Raw genomic sequence first — 22,082 nt, 5'->3', positions numbered from 1 at the left:
CCGGCCAGCCCAGAACTCAGTCCCCAGCCTCCGTCGAGGGCGGGCTCGCGCTAAGCCCCACCTGGAGTACCCCCGCCCCAGCTTAAGGCCCCCACGTTCCAGAGCCGAGCCACGCGGGCGGACCTTCACCCACCGAGCTCCCCACTCAGGGCCTCTCTCCAGATGCTCTCTGCAGCCCGGCAAGGGTGGAGGACCAGAAAAGATGCACACAGGCCTCACAGGGCTTTTTTTTTTTTCCTCCAAGTTTAATACACACTAGAACAAGCCACAATAGAGTGCTGCTAGCCCAGGACTACACTCACCCCAAGACCACCCCACTGAGACCAGGAACCGGGTCCACAGCTTCTGGGGAAACCCACCCATTCCTGGAGAGGCCCAGGTTCCCCTGAGCCCTTCTGTCACCTTCTGACCTCCTCATCTTCCCCTCAGCCTAGACTCAGTAGATGCAGGCGGCTCCCCTCCCTGGGTCCCAGGACTTCCTCCCTCCTCAGTGGTCAGAGGGGCAGCAGGGGCACCATGGTCCAGGGCCCTTGGGTCCGGCTGTGCAAAAGAAGCTGGGCTCTGATGCAGGGTGGAGAAACACTGCAGGGGGGCTGTCAGGGGAGGTCAGGCCCCCACACACTCCACGTAATTGGCAGGGTACAGACCAATGCGGCCACTCTGCAACTGGCCCTGGCACCAGCCCTGCTCATCCTCCTCGCTCATCTTCAGCAGCTCCTCCCCTGGGGGAAGAGGGATTAGTCACTGCCAGTTGCCCTGGCCCAGCCCCGAACCTGCAATTGGGTCAAGGACCGAGGGGGGGGCGGGTTGTAGGAAAACCAGTGAGAAGAAGAGACATGCTTCAGGCAAAGAGAGGTCAAAGTCAGCAAGTCACCCCCCCCAACCCTGAATGCATTAAGCAGGCCCCCACCACTGGTGACTTTGAGAGGGAGGTGAGGGCTCAGAGCAGACACTCTGGGGCTGAACCCAGAGCATCCTTAAGAATCCGACAACTGGCCCTTGGGAAGTAGGCAGCAGGCTTCCCTTTTGCACACCCTTGCTCCGGTTGTAAAGGAGGGGAGAGAGTGGCTGAAGCCTGGGAAGGAACAGGAGAGGGCTCCCCAGGTGGGTACCCCAGGGTAGGTACCTGCTCGGAAGCTCAGCTCATCAGCTTCCTGGCCGGCGTAGTCGTAGAGCGCCCGTACCCGCACCCCCATGGCAGCCTTCCGAGGATTCTCCTCATCTGACCACTCCTCATCCTGCCCACCGCTAGATGGGGGAGACAGAAGGCGGCCTGCTCAGGGCACGAGGACCACCTCGAGCAGGAGCGCCCGGGACCCAGGGCCAAGGGCTCGCCCTCCAGAAGCAGCCTGGGAGAGGCAGGTGGGAAAGCACTGAAAGATCCCAGTCTGACCTCTGCCACACATGCCCATGAGCTGGGCACGTTTCCAGCCACACAGGGCTGACGTGAGCAGTAGGTGAGCGCGAGTGCGGGAACCACTGCAAACACTGGCATCATTACAAGCACTAAGTAGGTTCCTAAGGTTCCTGGCACCAATTTTCAACCCACTTCAGGTGTGAGGGGAATGAAGGGAGGGAGACAGAGGGAAAGAAGGCAGGGCAGAGGACGAGCTATTTCCTTCCCACAGCCAAGTTTCTGGCTCTCACCCTGGGGACCCCGGGGACTGGGGTGGGGGTGCAGCGCCATCTCTTGTGGGCACGATGCTGGTCAGAGTAACCTCATCAGAGCTCCGGCCACCCTTCTCCTTCCTGCTAATTGTCCTCTGTGTATCCAAGGACCACTCCTGTGGGGATAGTGCTTAGGGTCAGGCTGGGCTACAGGCTGTGGTGGCAGCCAGAGCCATTCAGACCTTCACCTACTTCATCACAAGCCCTAGCCTCCCTCCTGAGGTCCAGGCTGAGCCCACCACACCTCCCAGCCCCCCAGCCAGCCTGGAACACGGACCTCGAACTGCGGCCAGTTCATGGCCATGCCTGGCCCGTGGGTGCTGCGCCACCAGTGCAGATCCTCTTCATCACTGGCTGCCTCGATGCCCTGATGCAAGTCTCGGTGGAGTTCATGGAACCTGTGGCCCCAGGCACAGCCTCAGCTTGGGGAGCCCTGGGCCGCACCCCAGGACCTCCCCTCACCAAATTCATTCCACCTGGCCCAAGCCTGGGAGAGATGGAGCAGACCCAGCGTTAGCCCAGACCTCCACGCCCACCTCGCAGGCCATACCTCTCACTGCTGGAGAGGTCGAGGTGCTGGTGCAGGGTAAGCAGCATTTCCTTAAAGAACAGCAGCCGCTGGCGCTCCGCGGCCTGGCAGGTCTCAAAGGCCTGCTCCATGTCCTCCATGTAGCGTGGGGTGTAGCGATGCAGCTCTGCCAGCGTCTGCTCATAGTGGCTTTTCATCTGGGTGGGAGAGGAGGGGCCTGGTGAGCACAAGACCGTCTTCCACTCGGGACTCCACAAGTATTCACTGAGTGAGACCCCCGGCCAGACACTAGCGGCAACCAGGCTGCAGACCCAGCTCCTGCCCTCCAATACCCCAGCATCCAAACAGGGCAGGCGATGCTTGGGGACAGTAGCTTTAAGAGTCTGGTGAGTGAGGATCCCCGGGTGGCTCAGCGGTTTAGCGCCTGCCTTTGGCCCAGGGCGCGATCCTGGAGTCCCGGGATCAAGTCCCATGTCAGGCTCCCAGCATGGAGCCTGCTTCTCCCTCTGCCTGTGTCTCTGCCTCTCTCTCTCTCTCTCTCTCTCTCTCTCTTTACGTCTATCATGAATAAATAAATATAATCTAAAAAAAAAAAAAGTCTGGTGAGTGAAGGTAGAGATTGAGGTAAGGTCGACCCCCCGGGGGAGGGGGGGGGCCAGGTAGAGAGAAATCAAAAAAGGCTTCATGGAGGAGGTAGAAACTGAGCAGCAGAGCGGCACCGGGGTGGCTCAGTTGGTTAAGCATCTGCCTCGGACTCAGGTCATGATCTCAGGGTCCTGGATGGAGCCTCGTCCAGCTCCCCTGCTCCGCGGGGAGCCTGCTTCTCCCCCTCCCTCTGCCTGCCACTCCCCCTGCTTGTGCTCTCTTGCTCTCTCTCAAATAAATAAATAAAGTCTTAACAAAGAAACTGAGCAGCAGATGAGCAGAGCTGGAGGAGAGGGCGCTCGCTCCAGCAGAGCAAGCAACGCGACAGCTTGCCCCAGGGGGGACACAGCGGAAGGAAGGGAGCTGGAAGGTGTCCTCAGCCGCTAAGAACCGCTAAGATCCTCCCAATGCCTGAAACTGAACCGCTTTCCCTGGGTACAGGCTCCTCTTTTAAATGATGATCTGGAGAGTGGGTGGCCCATGAGGACTGAGGACTGGCGGCCTGGGCCCTGGGGCCGGGGAAAGCACCCCCGCCCACCCGCCTGCTCGCTCCGCACCTTCTCGGCCTCCCTGGCGCAGCGCTCCACCCGCTCCTGCAGCTTGCGCAGCTGCTCCTGCGACACGGCGCTGTCGGCCTTTGCATGGCTCTCCCGGGTCTGGGCCGTCTTCTCCTCCTTCCGTGCCGCGTGGTAGCTCTTCTTGGAAGCCTCAACCTGGCACACGTGGGGACAAATGTGGACCCCGCACGCCGAGCCCCGGGCCCCCCAAACCCACTCCAGCCCCAGGGCCAGTTCAGGAAGGGGCCCATGCCTGGTCCCTCCCAAACTCACCTCCTTCAGCCTCTTCAGCCAGGGCTTCTGGGCCTTTCGGAAGCCGTCCTCGGCAGCCCGGCTCTCACGGAAGCCGCCCAGCACGGGCCGGTGGAAGGCGCCCCGCTGCCACGAGCGCACCCGCTCGCTGTCCTGCCCCTGCAGCTTCTCCCGCACCTCTAGGTGCAGCGCGCTCAGCCTCTCAGCCGCCGTGAAGAAGGCGTGCCAGGCCTTCTCCAGGGTGCCGTACTGGGGGCCTGCGGGGAGGCATGGGCTTGGGCCGGGCCTGGGATGCCACCAGAAACGAGCCCACCCACCCCCTCTCACTAGGTGCTGCTCTGGGTGCCGGGCGCGGAGGGGGTGGCTATGAAGACGAACCACAAAGAGGTCTGCTGCTACTTATGGATATACGAGATCTCACCGAATCCTCATCCCCCACCATGAAACCAATGTCACGATCAATAACAGGCGCAAAGCAGTGACCCAGAAAAGTGAAGTGCCCAAAGCCAAAAGAGCTACAAGTGGAGCTGAGATTCAACCCAAATCTGTGGCATCAACCACCACACTCTTTATCGCCTCAGAGGGAAGAACAAACATCCACCCTCAAGGAAGGCAGCTTGTTAGGATGGAAAGATCCCAAGCTCCTGAGTCAGAAGGCTGGGTTCAAGCTTCAGCTCTTCCCAGCCGTGTAACTTCAAGAAAGTCACTTAGCTTCTCTGAACTTCTGGATTCTCCTCTATAAAATGGGTGGAACAGGACCATCTCCAACATAGGGCTGCTACAAATATCCAAATAACTCATGAACATACTTTGGAAACTCTAAACAGCACAACTGTCAAGAAGAACCAGGGAAGCTCTTCGCTCTTCAAGGGGAAGGCATACATGGAATCATGGAACTTTCCATAAGAGGTGCAAAAAAGGAGCTGCCTTGCCTGATCTCACCCGCAGTGGCCCTCTGCTCCTGGCTAGGCCCGGGCACTGGCTCACCCTTTTCCACGGTGCCTCTCCACTTGCGGGCCCAATCAGCCAGCTGCTGGGCATAGGCCTTCTCGATGCGGGCCCGTTCCTGGAAGCAGCTGACCAGGTCCCCACATAGCCGATGCCCATCCTCCACCCGCTGCACGGTCCGCCTATAGTTGCCAGCCTGGGGTGGACAGGAGGAAGGTGGGGTCGCTGGGGAGAAGCCCCCTCCCAGGCTGGGGCTGACAGTGAGGCACCTCCCTCGACAGGTGGCTGGGCCCAGAGGGGGGTGGGCATTTCAGTGCCACCCCCCAAACCTAGGACCCAGCTGCTCACCTCCCAGAAACTGCCCTCTAGGGCCTCCCCTCCAGCGTCTTCCTCTGGAGCCATGGTGTCCCCGCAGCACGGAATGGTGGCGGATTGGGGCTGTGGAGGGCAGAAGGGTAAGCAGGGAAGTCGGACATACTGTTTTGGGGGGAGAAGAAGATCCTCTCCTTTTCCTGGACTTCATCCCCACTGCTATCCCCACCATCCAAGGAACCATCAGAGCTAGGACTTCACAGAGAGGGGCGTCTGGCAGGTTCCCAGGACGGACTGGGATAGGGGAAAGGAGGGCCACTTCAAAGCTTCTCCTTGTGCCCTGAGTCTGCCCACCTGCCCCAGCCCCAGCCTCACCTACCTGGGACCTAGAGATCACTGCAGAGACCTGGATGTCCTACTCTCAAAGCTGCCACTGTGATTCTGCCTCGAAGCTGACAAAAGCAAAGCGGGGGGGTGAGCGCAGGGGCCTAGATCGTCCAGGGCGGTGCCCAGCTCCCCCGATATAGCAACTGCTGTCAGAAGCGCCAGATTCCAGCCAGGAGAATGCCAGGCGGGTCACACGATCCAGCTGGGGATTAGGTGGCGGGCGGGGGTGGCTGGTGGGCAGAGGGCCCCACTGCCCCACCCCCCCACTACAGATGAGAGGGGAGGGTACCTGCCCACGCCGGGCCCTGATACCTTTCCTTGAACAACATGGCAACCCTTTACCAGACCAGGCCGAGGCAGAGGGTGCCCGGCCACACTCCAGTGACTCCCTTTGCAGGAAAGAGAAGACTGGGAGCAGGAGGCCCAAGTCCGATCTTGGCCAAGAAGCTTGAACAAGTGCATTTTACTTGCCTCGGCTCCCTGGTAAGATGGAAACTCTGCCTCCAGGTCTTCTGTGCCAGGGCTGGTTTAAGATTCAAAGCAGGCAATGAGCAAGAAATGTGAGGGGCCCGACAGTCATCAGGGACATCCATCCTGTCCCACAGCAAGCAATGAGGCCCACACGCCTCCATGGGTCATGAGTAACTTAGCCCCACCCTCAAAAAGCGCAGAGTCTGGGGCAGCACCGGGGAGTCAGACAGGCAACCAGCCAATTGTAAGAGCATGCTCCAGAATTGTAGACGAGGGCAAGGAGATTCCAACCCCAGAGCCACCACCCCAGAAGCTAGAGGACACAGTGGCACGCAGCCACTCCCCTCCTGCTTCTTGGCAGCAGCTTCGCTGTCCCTAGCACTGACTCAAGCCCCTAGAAGGAAACCACTTCCTCCCCTGAGTAAGCCCAAGGGACACCGCCAGGCCCATGAGGACAGAGTTTGTGCCCGCTGCCTCCAAAGCAGTGCTCAATCACACTGCTCCCCTCCAAACTGACAAACCACCATCCATCCTTCAAAACTCAAACTGAGGGCGGCCCCGGTGGCTCAGCAGTTTAGTGCCGCCTACAGCCGGGGACATGATCCTGGAGACCCAGGATCGAGTCCCGCGTTGGGCTCCCTGCAAGGAGCCTGCTTCTCCCTCTGCCTGTGTCTCTACCTCTCTCTCTCTCTCTCTCTCTCTCCTCTCTGTGTATTCTCATGAATAAATAAATAAAATCTTTAAAAAAAAACCTCAAACTGAGGCATCGTCTCTAGAGTCTCCCTGACCCCACTCCCCCATCCCCATTCGCACAGCCCCTGTGACCCCTCAGTCAGGTTATATGTTATGTATCCCATCAAAGAGAATCTGTCCCCAGTCATTGGCAGAGGGGTCCATTTGGGTTTCTTCGGGCACTGGAGTTAATATTTGAATACAGAAACAAATGACATGCACCTCAGGGCCGGGAAACCTGCTGGCTGTACCAGCTGGGAGAAAGCTTGGCCCCAGTGGGATCCAGCCCTAAACTAACAGGAGGGAGAGCTGAGGCCTGCAGCAGAGGGGCCTGGGACCAGAGCAGCTGGCCCACCTCGGCCCTCGGCACTTCACCTTGCTTCCTTTGCGTCTGCCCCATTTACCCAGAAAGGACTTGCCAACCAGATGGAGAGAAACAGAGCTGCAGCTGTAAATCACAGGGCCTTCCGAGCTGTCCCAGTCAGACAGCCAGGGGCCTGGGCCCCCTGCCTGCTCCAGCCTCCGGCTCCCTCCCGGGAGAACTGCCCCCCACCCGTTCCCTCTCTCTGGCCCCAGAACAGAGCGAGCTGTGTGTGCAGGGCTGGCACTGCTCCCTCCGGCCTCCCAGAGCAAACACAAGCCCGAGTCCCAGGCACAGCCAGGCCCCACAGCTATGGGGGTGGGCCCTGCATGCCATGGCCCCTGTTGGGGTCCCCAGAACAGGCTTTGCCACAGGCGAGAGCTCAGAAGGCAAATGAGTGCTTCCCAGCCCAGGCGGCCAGCACCTACTGGGCCTGCAGAAGTCTGCTGGGGCTTGGCAGGGACTCCTCACAGCCAGCCCAGGCCAAGGTAGGAAGAACCCCCTCTCCTGCCTAAGGTAGGTAGGTACCCCAGGCGGCCTCCGGCGGCGGGGACCAGCCCCCACCTTCCCAGAAGCCGGGAGCATGCCACTGCCAGGCTGCCCTGCCCGTCCTCCTGAGTCACAGGCTGCGCCCAAAGGGCTTCTGCCAGCAGCCCCTCCCGGCCTCCCCGGCCCCGAGGTGTGGAGGCACAGATGTGGGCGGCCCCCTGGTCCGGAGAGGGGTGCCTAGGCTGGCGCGGCTGGAACCCGGCTGGAACCAGCAGCCAGAGCCGCCCCGAGGGTGGGGGAAGGGGTGGCGCGGGGAAAGGGGAGGAGGCAGGGCTAGGGAGGGGCATAACAAAGGGGCACTTTTGGAAACCCGACCGGCCGCCTGAGGTGCCTGCTCCCTGATGACGCACTCCCAACCCGGAGCCTCCACGCCGGACCTCGGAGCCCGGGGGCTGCCCGTCTCTGGCCTCAGCCGTACGGACGGCGCCCACCCACCGGGCCCCCTCGCCGGCCCGGAGCTGCACAACTCGGAGCCGGTGGAGCCCACGCGGAGCGGCCGGGCCAGGCCTGGCCATGGAGGCTCTAGGGCTTTCTTGGCCAAACTTGTTGAACTTGGTCTCGGCGGGGGTGGGGCCGGCCGATCGCCGCCCAGGGGAGGGGGCGCACCCTGTCTGGCCAGCCCGGCCGCGAACTCCAGAAGGTGACTGGGGGCAGCCGCCCGGGAACTAGGCGTCTCTGCAGAGAGCGAGGGGTCCGGGCAGCGGGGCCCCTTTGGGGGCCCCAGGGCGTCTGGGGGCCTTTGGGGAGCCCCAGGAGGCGGCACGGCCCTCCAGCCGCGACGCCCCCGTCCTCGGCCGGCCTGGGAAGCTGCGGGGGGCGCGGCGTCGACTGGGCGGCACTCTTCCCGTCCCAGCGCGGAGTGGGGTAGCCGGGGGCTCCCGGGGCGGGAGTCGGTCCCTTTGCAAACTTCAGGCGCGGGAGGAGGGCGGGCTCGCCTCGCGGCTCCCGCCGCCGCCTCCCCGCGGCTCCCGCCCAGGCAGCACTCACCGCGTCCTTCCCGGGCGTCTCGGCGGGTGGGGGTCCGGCCACGCTCCGGCCGGAGTCCTGCCGCTCCCGGGCCGGGGCCGCCGCCTCCCGGAGCGCGCCTGGCCCTCCCCCGGGAAGCCCGGCCCCCGGCCCCGCCCTCTCCTCGCCGCTGCGCCCCAACCCCACCCGCCTGAGGCTGGGGCGCCGGGGCTGCGGGCATCGCGGCGACCCGCGGCTCCCGGAGCGCCGGCCGTGGGGTATCGGCTCCAGCAGGAGAAGCGCCAGGGCCGGCCCCCCAGGTGGCGCCGCGCGGGTGAAGGGAGTCAGATTTCGGCTTTGCCCCTCCCGGCCTTTGCAGAGCCTGGGCGACCCGTGGAAGCGGGAAGGGACCGGGGCTCCCCGCGCACCCGTGGACGGAGGCCTGGGGGCTACGCTGCGTTGCATTTTTTTTTTTTTTTTTTTTTTTTTTTTTTGCTGAGCGTAGCTTTCTTACAAATTCCCTCCGGCGAGGCTCACAAACCACCTCCTTTTAAGCATTAGGATTCCCATCGTACAGATGCCGAAACTGAGGCTCAGAGACCTTCAGCCGCTTGCAAAGGATCTGTAGTCGGGCACGACCCGGATTCCAAAGCCCGTGCCCTTTCCACGCACAGCCCTGGGCGCCGATCTGGAGGCGCATTCGGAGCACAGGGTGGGAGACGCGGTGGGGTGGGGCAAAGGGCACGAGCTCCTCCCCTCCGTGCTCTTATTCCCAGATTTTGTACCACGAACCTTTCTTTCTTAAATCTCTTCGCCCCTCCACCCACTGTGTCAGTCACCAGCTTTGGTAGATTTTTCCAGGTCGCCACGCTGCCACCCCACCCTTAAGAAGTCCCTTCTGCCCCACCCCCGGTGCCCCCACCCCGGGATTTTTCGCAGCCTGCCTGCCTGTTATTTATATCCACTGGAGCGGCCCAAGAATGTTCCCAGGCTGACCTAATCGCCACCTGCTTGGCTTCTCCGTCCCTCCCGATCCCTCCTGGGCCGGGGGACCCGGCGGCCGAGCCCTCCTCCGGGCGGGGGCGAGGGGGCGCGGGTTGGCAGGTCCGACGCCGCCCGGGCGCTGCGAGTCCCGAGCGCGCCAATTCGCTGGGGACCGGGGAGCCCCAGGGTGCTCGGAGGAGCGCGCCCCCAGGGGGCCGGCGCTGGCGCTCGGGGAAGCGGGAGGCCAGGCTGTTCCCTCCCCAGCACGTAGTCTCGGTCCTCGCTCCCCGCCCACCACCGCTCCGGGAGGAGCCCGGGTCCCTGCGCGCCGACTTCTGCGCTGCGGCTTTAAAAATAGCGAACGTATGTTTTTGACTCCGAGACGCATCGCTGGGTGCTGCGTTGTTTATGCCGAGAAATCCGCTCATGAAATGCAAAAGGGCCCTGAAGAGAATGGACGAGGGTAACTTCAGGGGGTAGAATTCGCTGCCGAGGACGGAGTTGCTCTCCCGTCCTCGTGGGTGCGTGTGCGTGTGTGAAGTCGTGTGCATCCAGGACGCCGCGCGTTTGGCAAATCCTGAGTAGTGGATCCTGGCCTTGGCGCTCGCAGGGTGTGCACCCGGCAGGATATGACTTCTGAAACCAGTTTCAACACCCAGTCTCTGTCGGGGCATGAAAAAGTCACTTTTCTCCATATTTCTAACTCAATGAAACATGACAGCCGACCCGGCTGACCTTCCAAATGGACCACGTGCCCCAGCTAATTAATGACTGTAAAAGCTGTAAATGAGAGGAGCTGGGGTAATATATAATGACAGCTATACTGTTCTGTATTATTTTAAATCAGTTAACATCCCACCTAGTGCCTGGGGGCCTTTAGGCACCAGACAGAAAGTGTGAAAACACAAGAATGAAATTAATTGCAGGAACCGCCTATTAAAACCCCATTAAAAATAAAGGCTGCAAGCCAGACTGGCAAATGGGAAAGCCAGGCCAGAGAGAGATTCAAAAAACAGGGCTCTTCCTCAGATCACAAGGAGAAGGGGATATGGAGTGGAAAGCATCTGGCTTCCCTTAGATTCCAATCTGGAGAAAGCAGAAATATTGCAGCTGATTTTAATTGCCCCTAAGGTACTGTAGGGGAAAAAATAAACCAAAACCCAGAGAGCATGCTGAGCTGCTTCAAAGGTGAAAGAAGACAGAGCTGCCTTTGGAAAGCCAACCCCCTGCTGGTGCTGTCCCTGGGGCTCAGATTTCTATGCTCTGTGGCCAGAGAGCCCCTGCATACTCGAACGAAGCTCGACCTTGGCTCTATCAGCGCAATAACCGAACTTGAACAGAGTTCAAGAGGAGATACCCGAGGTCAGAGGGCTGGATAGACAGCAACCTAGAGAGGCAGCCTGGTCCAAAGCCCAAGCTCACGACACACAGACTCACTCACCTTGAGTTTCTGGAATGTCCTAACCACTGTACCTTTATTTGTTTATTTATTCAGTCATCCAGTTGAGAAATCATTTGAATTTTTGTTCTATGCTAAACCCTATGCTAGGTACTGAGAATACAAGATAAATAAGGCACAGTCTTAAGTGTAGGATAATGATACAGTGTAGATAAGAAGTACTTTGGGAAAACAGAGCCAGAAGGGACCACCTTTCACCAGGTGATGACACTCGGTTGATCTAAATGAGCTGGAATTAGTCATGTGAGGAGGCATTGGAGGCAGGAGCACCAGGGTGTGCCAAGCCTCTGAGGTGTTAGCCTAGGACTTGGTGATCCAGCCATTTCACTTTTTGGAATTGACCCTAGACAAACATGTGTAGAAGTGCAGAAAAAGGTACAAGGATGTTTGCATGTAGTATTGTGTGCCGTAAGAGAAAGCTGCAAACCAATGTCCACCAGGAGACTGCTGCCTGGCAGGTCACCAAGGTGCATAGGCCATACAGTGCCTAGAGGTCCCAGCCCAGGGATTCCATTCAGGAACAGGGTGGTGGGGCCCAGGCCCTGCCACTCAGAGTGGCCCACTGGCCATGTTGACCATTTAAAAATTCCTGTATAAGGATTCCTGGATGGCTCGGTCAGTTAAGTAAGCATCCACCTTCGGCTCAGGTCATGATCTCAGGGCCCTGAGATCAAGCCCTAGGACTACAACAGGCTCCCCACTCAGCGGGGAGTCTGCTTCTCCCCCTGCCCCTCCCCCTGCTTGTGTACTTGCTCTCTCTCAAATAAATAAATAAAATCTTTAAAAATAAATAAATAGGGATCCCTGGGTGGCTCAGCGGTTTAGCGCCTGCCTTCGGCCCAGGACGTGATCCTGGAGACCCAGGATCGAGTCCCACATCGGACTCCCTGCATGGAGCCTGCTTCTCTGTGTCTCTGCCTCTCTCTCTCTCTCATGAATAAATAAATAAAATCTTTTAAAAATAAATAAATAAATAAATAAATAAATAAATAATCAATCCTATATATACACCAGAGATTTGGAAATAACAATAAACACCAATGTGCAGGAGAGGAAAAAATAAATGATTGAGTAACCTAGAGTTCATTCATAGAGTTAGCTATGGCTAACTCTGCAGCAACTAAAGTACAAGGTAGATAAAGGTTTTTTTTTTTTTTTTTAAGATCTCTTTATTTGAGAGAGAGAGAGTGCAGGGGGGAAAGGCAGAGGGAGAAAGAAACTCAAGCAGATTCTGTGGAATGTGGAGCCCAATGCAGGGCTTGATCTCACGATCCTTTGATAATGATCTGACCCGAAACCAAGAGTGGGACACTTATCCTACTGTGCCACCCAGGCCCCCCCGACCTGTGTTCTTATATGAAGAGCTCTAAGACACTGTTGAATGAAAAAAACAAAAGGCAGAACGTACAAAATATTCAGAGGATATATACAAAACTCATTTTGGTGGCTATCTCTATGTAGAGGGCTGGAATTGGTAAAAGAGATTTTTGTCGTGTTAGAAAATTAGCAATGAACACGTACTTATGTGTAAATTGTATAATCAAGGAGTTTTTAGGAAATCACGAGTGGGTCTTATTGTCTGAAACAGAGCTGTCAAATAGAATTTTTGCAATGATGGAAATGATCTATAGCTGCACCACACTAGCCACCCGAAGCTATTTCATTTCACACTTGTAATTTAGGAACTGAATTTTTAAGTCAGTTTAATTGTAATTAATTAAAAATTTGACAGGATATGTGGCTCGTGGCACCTGTATTGGGCAGTTCTTTTTTTTTTTTTTGTATTGGACATTTCTAATTAAGATTTGCAAGGTGGGCTTTGTAGTTCAGACTTTATCTTAGAGGCAGTGGGACATGTGCATGGGAGAGGCTATCGATTTATCCAAAAAACTCTAGCAGGCAGCCCAGAGAGCAAGCAGGCTTTGTCTGTTTGGAAGGCTGCTGTGTTCCTCTTCATGGCCTCTGGACATTGCCCCAGCATTCCTGACGGGCAGCTGAGTAAAGTATTCTGCTCAACAGCTATTTTTTTTTTAAGATCTCAGGCAACCCCAGGTAGAGAAACTGGTCTGAGTTTTGAGAGGGGTTAACCTCAGTGGGGGAAGCAGATCTGGGCAGGACGAACAGCAGATGGATAGCATTAGAGTACAAATGCATAGCAGGCTTCCGTGGGGCCTGTAGAGAAAGCTTCTCCAGGGTCAGGAATTTGCCCAGGGCGGATTCTTTGGAAGGTGCCACGAGCTGCCAGTGCACAGCCCAGGTATCCGCTCAGTTGGCAGAGGGTTCTGCTCAGGAAGGCTGCCCTGCCCTGGTTCATTCAGGCCCTTCCCTGAAGTCTGCTGGGGCCCTCCTTATTGGCCAAAGAGGAGTTTTGGTGGAGGATCCATTTATTTCAAGGAACACCCTCTCTGCCAGACACGAGGCTAGGTGCTTAGTCCACAACGCAAAGCAGACACACTCTTTGACTTCATAGGACTTTTCCACTAAAACAAAATAAAGGTCTGCATACATATTTACAAATCATGGTAAGTGTCCTAAAGGAAAAATATTTAAGATAGAGTGCTAGGAGAGAAGAGGGAGAGCATAATTTCAACGAGGGGAGCATCAGAGAAGATTTCATTCAGGAGGTTTCAGCTTCTCTACCCCAAAATGGCCCAAAGACCCCCAAAGACAAACAGAAGTTAGCTAGGTAAAGAGGGAACCCAGGAAGGGTTGGATGTCAGGAGAGGGCATTCTATACTAAAGGACTAATGTGTGCAAAGGCCCTGAAATGGGAACTTGACCTTCTGAGAAAGAAGGTAGAGTGGGTAGGGCGTGGTGAATGAGAGAGTGAGAGGTCGAGGGTGAGGTAAGAGGCGGGCAGCACCCGAACACTGCAGGCTTTGTTTTATTCTGAGTGCAGAATTTAAGCAGAAGAGTGACAGAGTGTCTTTCTGGATGTGGTGCGAGTAGATTAGAACAGGGCACCAGCAAACAGTAGGCTGGATCGCCCACAAGCGAAGAATGGTTTTCACATTTTTAAACAGTTGAAAGGAATCCAAAGAATATTTTTGTGATATGTGAAGGTTTTAAGGACAAATTTCAGTATCCATAAAGTTTTACTGGCACACAGTCATGCTCACTCGTTTACATATTGTCTACGGCTGCTTCTGCGTTGCATTGACAGAGCTGACTGGTTGCGGTGGGACTGCATGCCCAGAAAAGCCTTAAATGTTTGCTATCAAGCCCTTTACACAAAAACTCTGTGGCTCTCTGAGGGAGACAAAAAGAAGGAGACCATTTAGGAGATGGCTTCAGTCATTCAGGTACCAGGGATAGGGGCTTGTTGTAGGGTGGTGGTTGTACAGCTCCCCAATACAGGGATTGAAGACGCGGCCATGGGAAGGAATCAAGAGAACTTGCTGATGGGTTAAATGTAGATGGGAAGGAAGAGGTACATTTCAAAATGAATCCCAACCTGTGATCTTGGATTGGATTCTGGACCAGAGTAGGACATGACTGGGGCACTTGGCCAAATTTGGATAAGATTTGTAGATTAGACATTAGTGTTATTAGTACTAAATTTCTCATCTTTTTTTTTTTTTTTTTAAAGTAAACTCTATGTGCACCGTGGGGCTTGAACTCATGACCCTGAGATCAAGAGTAGCATGTTCTACCAAGTGAGCTAGCCAGGCGCCCCCAAATTTTCTCATCTTGATCATTGTATTTTTATCTGATGTCACATCCAGGAAATTAGGGAAGAGCATATGGAAATTCTTTGTAACCTTTTCGCAATTCTATGCAAGTCTGAAATTCTGTCAAAGTGAAAAGTTTAAACATAAAACAAAAACGATTCACCGGTGTTTACCTTGAGTCTCGACTCAAAAGTGCCATTTACTGAGACAGTAGAAATGTGAAAGAGGCAGGAGGAGAGTGGAAAATCAAGACTTCTCTTTTGGATACAGTAGGTTGAAATGCTGAGATGTCCAAGGGGGTGTGTCAAGAAGGCAGGGCTAGGCATTATTTTGGACATCACCCAAGAGCTAAAGGAAGGTATCGGCACCATGTAACTCAACCTCAGACTGGGGGCTCTGTGAGGTTAGGCAGGCTAAGGTGGCAAAGGGGGACCTGAGAGGACTAGGTGTGGAGTGTCCAAGGCATAGCAGGCATTGTGTTCAGCCCTTTGGCACCCAAGGCTTGCAACAGCCCGATCCAGTAGTCCTAATTCTTCCCAGTTTGCAAAGGAGGGAACAGAATCAGAGAGGTGCTAAGATTTGCTCTAAAACGAGGATGCCTGGGTGGCCCAGCGGTTTAGCGCCTGCCTTCGGCCCAGGGTGTGATCCTGGAGTCCCGAGATCGAGTCCCACATCGGGCTCCCTGCATGGAGCCTTCTGTCTCTGCCTATGTCTCTGCCTCTCTCTCTCTCTCTTTCTCTCTCTCTCTGTGTGTCTGTGTGTGTGTGTCTGAATAAATAAATAAAATCTTAAAAAAAAAAAAAAAGATTTGCTCTAAGACACAGCAAGGACATGGGAATGTGGGAGATGTCTGGCCCCAACATCAGGGAACGATTCTCCCACTGGGTGATACTGAGCACCCACAGCAGAGACTGGGTGTCTTAGTGTTCAAGGGCTAATAAGGTGGCTCAAAACAACAGAAATTTCTTATATATATATATATATAGTTCTGGAGGCCAGAAATCCCAAATCAAAGTAAGGGCAGGGCCATGCTCCCTCCCCTGGTGCTGGGAGATAATCTTTCCTTGCCCTTCTAGTTTCTGGTGGCTGCTGATAATCAGGCAATCTTTGGCATAGAGGGCATAGAGTTTTATCACCCCAACCTCTGTCTCTATCCTCACGCTGTCTTCTCTTTGTAGCTCTCTCTCTGTTTCTCATTCCCCCTCTGCCTCCCTGTTTTGATTTTTTTATTTTTTATTTCTTAAGTATAGCTGACACACGATGTCACATGAGTTTCAAGTGTACAACAGCACCAGGTGATTTCACAACTCAACACATGATGCTATGGTTTGTTGTCGCTGCTGTCTTTAATCAAAGTATAGTTGGCATGTGATGTCATATTACCTCTGCCTCACTCTATTATAAAGATCCTGGGATCCCTGGGTGGCGCAGCGGTTTGGCGCCTGCCTTTGGCCCAGGGCGCGATCCTGGAGACCCTGGATCGAATCCCACGTCAGGCTCCCGGTGCATGGAGCCTGCTTCTCCCTCTGCCTGTGTCTCTGCCTCTCTCTCTCTCTCTCTATCATAAATAAATAAAAATTAAAAAAAAAAAAATAAAGATCCTTACCAGTGGAGGTAAGAACTACTGGGACAATCCAGGATGATCTCCTCTTCGTAAGACCTTAACTACATCTACAGAGATCCTTTTTCTAGATAACACTCCCAGGTTCTGGGAATTAGGATATGGATGTATCTTTTCAGGGACCACGACTCAAGCCACCACAGCAGGCTAGAGGAGGCCACAGCTATTAGCCTTGGAAATCTAGTAAAATATGACATAAACTTAAAAAAGCAGGCTGCCTTTCTGAGTTGTTCTTCATCCAGTTTTGCTAATGTGCCTCTTTGCAGAATGGATCAGCGGCCTCCATGCTGCCAACACAAATGTGGCTTGGTCTTCTAGGCAGCCTGTAATTATGACAAAACTCTCAGACTCCGGGGCCTGATGACACAGGGAAAGCCAAGCACGAAGAGGAATGTACAGTAAGTGTGTCTGAGAGGATGCACGCTGAAAATCTGAAGTGTTGGGGAGGGTGTGAGTGGATTTGTACCAAGATACCCTCCTCCAGGCTCTTGGCTTCACCAGTAAGAACCACAGCCATACAGGCGGCCCACTGCCTTCCTCTAGAGACAGTAACTTAGCTGCAGTTCCTTGGACCAGTTTTTTGTCACATGCTCCTGGAGTTTTGATGTCATAGTAGGGACGGGAGCCAAAGCAGGGCAGTGGAGACTGGAGTGGGAAGATGGGAATGCACGGGAATATAGATGTAGCTCCTCCGGTCCCGCTAGCATGTGATTCATCCACCCATAGGCAACTGGCTTGGCTCTAACACAGAGAATCATTTTTATTTCTGCTACTTGGGATTTTTACAGTCTTTGGAAGAGAGTGAGTGTGAGGCACCACCAGAATTCAAACCCCTGGTCTCTGAATCTCTGGTCCCTGCTCTTTCCACGATGGCTGGTGAGAACTCTTGAGAATGCCAAAGAGCTCCTTCACCACCTTTATCAGATCTTATCAGTATATAACATACTGCCAGGAGATTATATAACAACTTCTATTTGTAGAACACTTTACAGTTTGCAAAGCACTTTCAAATAGACTATTTCAGCACTCTGGCAGTTGCCCTGCAAATCTGGCTGCCTAGAGAATTTTCCTGGCATCCTGTACCTATGGTTTTCCATGGCAGGATATTGATTTAGAGTGTGGATGGTGCCTCATGCCCCACAGAGAAGACAGAAGGTGGGGTGGGGTTTTTTTGGTATTTACACAGCTGTCTGACACTTCCAAAGCTACCCTAAATTGTATTTTTGAAAATGGATGCTATTCACAAAGGATGGAAGCCATGCTTTCATTTAGCACTCTTACAGCATTTATTCATATTTGGGCATTGAAGTATGTATAGGAGATGCCAGGGAACAAGAACTCGATGCTATATTCAGTCTGTTTCCAATGCTTTAGGAGGAATTTAAACTCCAATTCCCTGCAAGCTCTGCAGAACCCTTGAGGCTGTCATTTGCAAACCACTGGATGCAGTAACTGTGTGTGGGAAGCCTGCATGCACCGTCCCCATGGATTATGGATTATTTTGTAGACTCAGCAGAGCTTTTGGATCCATAGATGGCTTGATCAGAATCAGAGTCATGTACCGGCCTGCACCAGAAAAATGATTCCTACTAGATGGAAATTTCCCACAGGGAGGCCAGAGTTGAAAGCAGTGACCGAAGGAAAAAAAAAAAAAAGAGCAGTCACCAGTTTCTGCTGCTTTAACAAAACAGCACATCACAAGATTCCAGGTTTTAATACTAGAAGGGATCTGAAGTGAAAGGAGGAACCCAAGCTATACCACCTAAGTACAATGTCCTTCCTACTACGCTATACTTTTTGTTCCAGAAAACACGTAAGCCACATATTGTTTTGCAGATCAGAGAAACTGGCTTTTATTTAGGGTGATGCTCATGGTCTCGGTCTGCCCTGCTTCCAGTGTGAACGCAAGACCTTAATTTGCTATCACCAGCAGCTTTTGAATGAATTGCCTTGTGATGTCTTATGTCAAAGGTAGTGTCACAGATAAGACCAAAACATCTATAAACAAGGCTTTATAGCACAGCCTGTCTGAGGCATGAAACCAGAGCAATGCTGCCCCATTCACCTCATCATCAGATTAGCAGCATCACAAAATATGTATGGAATACTTCTGTCCACCCTGCATCTGTTGTTCCATCAGATGGGAATGGATGACAGTAAGTCCCTAGACAGTTGTTTGTGGTGAAACACAAGATAAGAAAGCCCCAAAGCACAACCTGAAACAAAACACTTTACCAGCATGTTCAAGGCAGGTTTCTACTACTCACGCATGGCTGGGTTTTTGTTTGTTTTTGTTTTGTTTTGTTTTGTTTTGTTTTGTTTTAATTCACCATGGAAAACCTCCCCAATCCTAAAAACAGATTCTGGGAAATCCTGGCTTTAAGCAGGACATTTCCTCTGCTCATGAATCCCTCATGGCTAATTACTGCCTCCCTGCCTTCCCATTTCCTACTCTCTCTGGGGAATATCCTCCCCCATCCCTCCCAGCTCTCAAATTCAGCTTAAGTGGGCCCCTTCCCTGGGAAAACTTCTCTGACACTGTTCCTTCTTCACTCCACGCAGAATTGGCATCCCCTTTCTGTGCCCATCCCCAGCCCTGCTCGAATGCAATGCTTCCTCTCTCAATAAACTCATTACACCCAATTTTAGCTGTAGGATTACCTGTCTTTCCCACCCTAAAAAAGCACACTCCATGGGGGCAAAGAGCATTTTTCATTTCAGCATTGTCTTTCATTGGAATAATATCAGGAGCACAGTAGGTTTTGATGTCAATAGAAATAATGAAATTTGAATTCTGCCTGCCATTCAGCCTCCCCCTCCATCTGGCCTCTCTTACTTTGAACAGATCCTCAATATTACCAACTTTCTCCTCTTTAAGCTGCCTCCTACCCGACTCATAAATGTCAATGCCTCCAACTCAAACACCATCAAGGACACCCCTGTAGTTGAACTTGGGGTTTATTGCTCAATGCAAAGGGGAATGCATATGGTGGAACGCCATTGCAAGGTGTTAGGAAGGACTTTTAGGACTTGGTTTGCCTTGGATGACTTGGATAAGGGTTCGGGGAAGTGGGGCATTGCTCTGAATTGGAGTTTGTCTGGAAGTGGGGGGTTATTCTATGATTGGGTATCAATAATCTTATCCACAAGGTGAGAGGAATGAAGCAAATGCAACGCTAAAGCTGTGATTGGCAAAGAAGCTGCTTTCATATTAGCCAAAGCAATATGGGGATGTTTGGCTATTTTTGTGGTTTGGACAATGTTCTTATTTCTGCCTGTGTTCAGACATGAGTGATCATGTTTTTGTCTTGTTCTATCATGGTCACAGAGTGGCCTTGTCCATTGTTGTTTTGTGCAATTGTTTATTTCAATAGAACACCAAGGTCTAACTGATATAGGCCAGTTCCCAGATGCCAGGGGCTGCTTCTCTCTTTCTCGTAACTCATACCCATGCCTAACTTTTACCAAGCCGTTCACCTGCCCAGGATGCTATTCTCTCTCCTCCAGCCAAACTCCTCTTAAATTCAAATCAAACTCCACAAAATCCCATCTTCCCCGTGAGGCTTTCCTAAATATTTTTTTCTCCACTGAATTCTCTTTTCTTGAATGCATCTAAAAGCCTTGGCCAGCATACCATGAATTAGTATTCAGCTGTCTTCCCCCTGGAATGGTTTGACTTGTTTAACAGATAGTTTTCTTCTCTGCTCGGTAGGTTCTAAACCTTTCTAGGGGCAGGGTCATTCCTTACATTTCAGTATCCCCCTAAAACGGAGAAACTTGCTGAGGTGAAATTCCTGACTGGTCTGAGTAAAGGAGGTGAGTCGGCTTCTGTGACACAGCTCTGAAAACACTGCTACAAGCCCCCCCAGGAAAGAAACCACCTGCTTGCCTTGCCCTTCTCTAACACTCTGGCTTTGTCTTTCCATCTTCCCATGGAGAACCATGTTTGGGGGTGCCTGGGTGGCTCTGTAGGTTCAGCATCTGCCTTCGGTTCTGGTAGTGATCCCAGGGCCCTAGGATGGAGCCTGCCATCAGGCTCCCTGTTCAGTGGGAGAGTCAGCTTCTCCGCCTCCTCTGCCTCTCCCCTCACTTGTCCTCTTTCTCTCTCAAATAAATGGACTTTTTTTCTTTTTCTTAAAGATTTTATTTATTTATTCATGAGAGACAGAGAGAGAGAGGCAGAGACATAGGCTAAGGGAGAAGCAGCGCCAAGCAGGGAGCCCGATGTGGGACTCGATCTCTGGACTCAGGGATCACACCCTGAGCAGAAGGCAGACACGCTCAATCGCTGAGCCACCCAGGTCTATGGAATGGAAGGGAAGGGAAGGGAAAGGAAAGGGAAGGGAAAGGGAAGGGAAGGGGAAGGGAAGGGGAAGGGAAGGGGAAGGGAATGGAAAAGGAATGGAAAGGGAAGGGAAGGGGAAGGGAAGGGAAGGGGAAACTATAGTTGAATTTTTATTTTAGATCATTCATTTCTTCCCAAGACTTATTCAATGTCTCCTATCCCTACCTGTTCGGGAGTGCAGGACCCACCGTGAATGCATTGGTGTCTCCTCTCACCCTTCCATAGAGCCTGGGTCCGAGCGTGGCGGATAGAATGAAAGTGGGCGCCCAGCAGTACTCCACTGATCGTAGCTCCTGTCTGGCTCGTCGCAGAAAATAGGATACACCCGAACTGTGTCCCCGGGGGGCCGCACAGAGTCACCTCTGAGGGTCAATGCCTCGGCCTCTTGCTTAAGTCAGAGCACAAGATTCTAAGCCTGGTTAGCCTGCACGTCCTCCAGCTCATCATTACTCTCTAGGCCGACACTCGGCAGGTTTGGGAAACCTCAGTTAAAAGCCGCAAGTTTCAGCCACTCTGCACAGAGAAGCTGAGATTCGGCGGAGCCGGGGAAACAAGTAGCGCACACCTACCGCGAAGCTGGCCGGCGGGAAGAGTTTGATTTCCACCGCCGGGAGGTGGCTAGCTCCCTACAGAGCTGCCTATCCCCAGAACCAGCCAATCCTAAAGCCCGAGGGCGTGTGATCACCAATTAAAAGTCAGAGGAGGCGGCGCCTAAGCCTTGATTGGCACCTGGTCTCCTGTGGACGCGCCGAGGCCGGGCAGCGCCGATTCCGAGGTGGCTTCAAGTTGGGTGGTCTAGCGGTGGCGGCCATCTTTATTTCTGGCAGATCAGCTGACTGGCACTAGCTGGCCCAACACGTCGGCGCCATCCCGTCTCTCCAGGGAGCCCCTGAGCTCCTCCCCTCGCGTGCCCCAGTCTTCGCAGGAGGGGCGGGGCGGGAGCGAGAAGCCAGATTGAAAGCGGTGAGGCTGTTTGGCGGGAAGTTGGCGTAGTTCCCCGGTCCCCGCCTTGTTTCTCCCCAGAGGCTTCACAATCTTCCCTCCACGGTCTCGGCATAGGGCATAGTACCCTTTCGCACGGAGGACGCGATGGCTCCCAGGAAACGCCCAGAAACCCAGAAGACCCCCGAGGTGGCTGTGCGCCCCAAGAGCAAGAGGAGCAGAAGCCCCCGGGAGCTGGAGCCCGAGGCCAAGAAGCTCTGTGTGAAGGGCCCCGGTACTGCCTGCGCCTGCTGCTTTAATAATTCCGCCTTTTGGGGTTCTCACGCAGGAGGCTGGAGTGGGGGATGGGTGCTGCTGGTTTCCCGAGGCTCTCCCAAACTTCGGATGCCTCGAGCTGTACATTTTTCTGCAGGTCCTTTCACATCATAGAGCTTGGGCTTAACCCCCCTCAGGTGCCGGGAAGAGGCAGATGAGCTCCATTACATAAGACACAACGGACCTTCAAATTCCTTGTTTGTACCAGGATTTCTATACACTGAGAACTGCTTAAAATAATCCTACTTTGCCTAGTGGTGTGTGTGCTGAATTTCGATAGTCATGGTTGCTAGCTGTGTGTCCTTGGTTTCCGCTGTAAGAACCCGCAATTTCCTTAGGAAACTCATTCTCTGAGGTTTATTGGGGCTTGAACCTGGGGCTAAAGGAGT

At 53.8% G+C, this 22,082-nt stretch overlaps 2 protein-coding genes across 14 annotated transcripts in view; one reads left to right on the top strand and one right to left on the bottom strand.

Moving 5' to 3' along the window:
• Positions 1-224: 224 nt before the first annotated feature.
• PACSIN3 (protein kinase C and casein kinase substrate in neurons 3) lies at positions 225-21,006 on the bottom strand. Of its 7 annotated transcripts, none has more exons than XM_038563392.1 (11): positions 20,602-21,006; positions 5,291-5,363; positions 4,948-5,037; positions 4,639-4,795; positions 3,673-3,908; positions 3,400-3,555; positions 2,219-2,394; positions 1,946-2,066; positions 1,648-1,784; positions 1,127-1,248; positions 225-722 (listed from the first exon to the last, which is right to left on the bottom strand). In XM_038563392.1, exons 3-11 carry the CDS (start codon positions 4,999-5,001, stop codon positions 607-609), a joined length of 1,275 nt encoding a protein of 424 aa, XP_038419320.1. In that variant the 5' UTR covers positions 5,002-5,037; positions 5,291-5,363; positions 20,602-21,006; the 3' UTR covers positions 225-606. The 7 variants fall into 7 exon arrangements, with proteins under 7 accessions (XP_038419320.1, XP_038419322.1, XP_038419321.1 ...); XM_038563394.1 differs by having other exon boundaries at positions 20,625-20,990; XM_038563393.1 differs by lacking the exon at positions 20,602-21,006 and adding an exon at positions 9,353-9,500.
• DDB2 (damage specific DNA binding protein 2) overlaps positions 7,131-22,082 on the top strand; it is a 38,150-nt gene continuing 23,198 nt past the window's right edge. For 2 of the 7 annotated variants that reach the window (XR_005373448.1, XM_038563378.1), the window contains exon 1: positions 20,584-21,652. Coding sequence is in view for 6 of the 7 variants with exons in the window: in XM_038563378.1 (XP_038419306.1) it covers positions 21,526-21,652 (127 nt within the window). In the remaining variant the exon portion in view is untranslated. Of the gene's footprint in view, positions 7,351-7,742; positions 8,052-20,583; positions 21,653-22,082 lie in introns of those variants that run through there. The other 5 variants (XM_038563375.1, XM_038563379.1, XM_038563376.1 and 2 more) reach the window with 5 other exon arrangements.

The sequence above is a fragment of the Canis lupus genome, chromosome 18, assembly GCF_011100685.1.
Source record: "Canis lupus familiaris isolate Mischka breed German Shepherd chromosome 18, alternate assembly UU_Cfam_GSD_1.0, whole genome shotgun sequence".
Classification (NCBI taxonomy): Eukaryota; Metazoa; Chordata; class Mammalia; order Carnivora; family Canidae; genus Canis; species Canis lupus.
This window is presented reverse-complemented; position numbering and strand designations above follow the sequence as displayed.

What these genes read in the sequence shown, in the direction of transcription:
- PACSIN3 (XM_038563392.1), bottom strand. Translation starts at nt 5,001, where the DNA reads ATGGCTCCAGAGGAAGACGCTGGAGGGGAGGCCCTAGAGGGCAGTTTC. An exon ending in TAGAGGGCAGTTTCTGGGAG is followed by an intron (nt 4,796 to 4,947) that starts GTGAGCAGCTGG and finishes TGTCCACCCCAG; the next exon opens with GCTGGCAACTATAGGCGGAC. An exon ending in GACCTCTCCAGCAGTGAGAG is followed by an intron (nt 2,067 to 2,218) that starts GTATGGCCTGCG and finishes CTGGGGCCACAG; the next exon opens with GTTCCATGAACTCCACCGAG.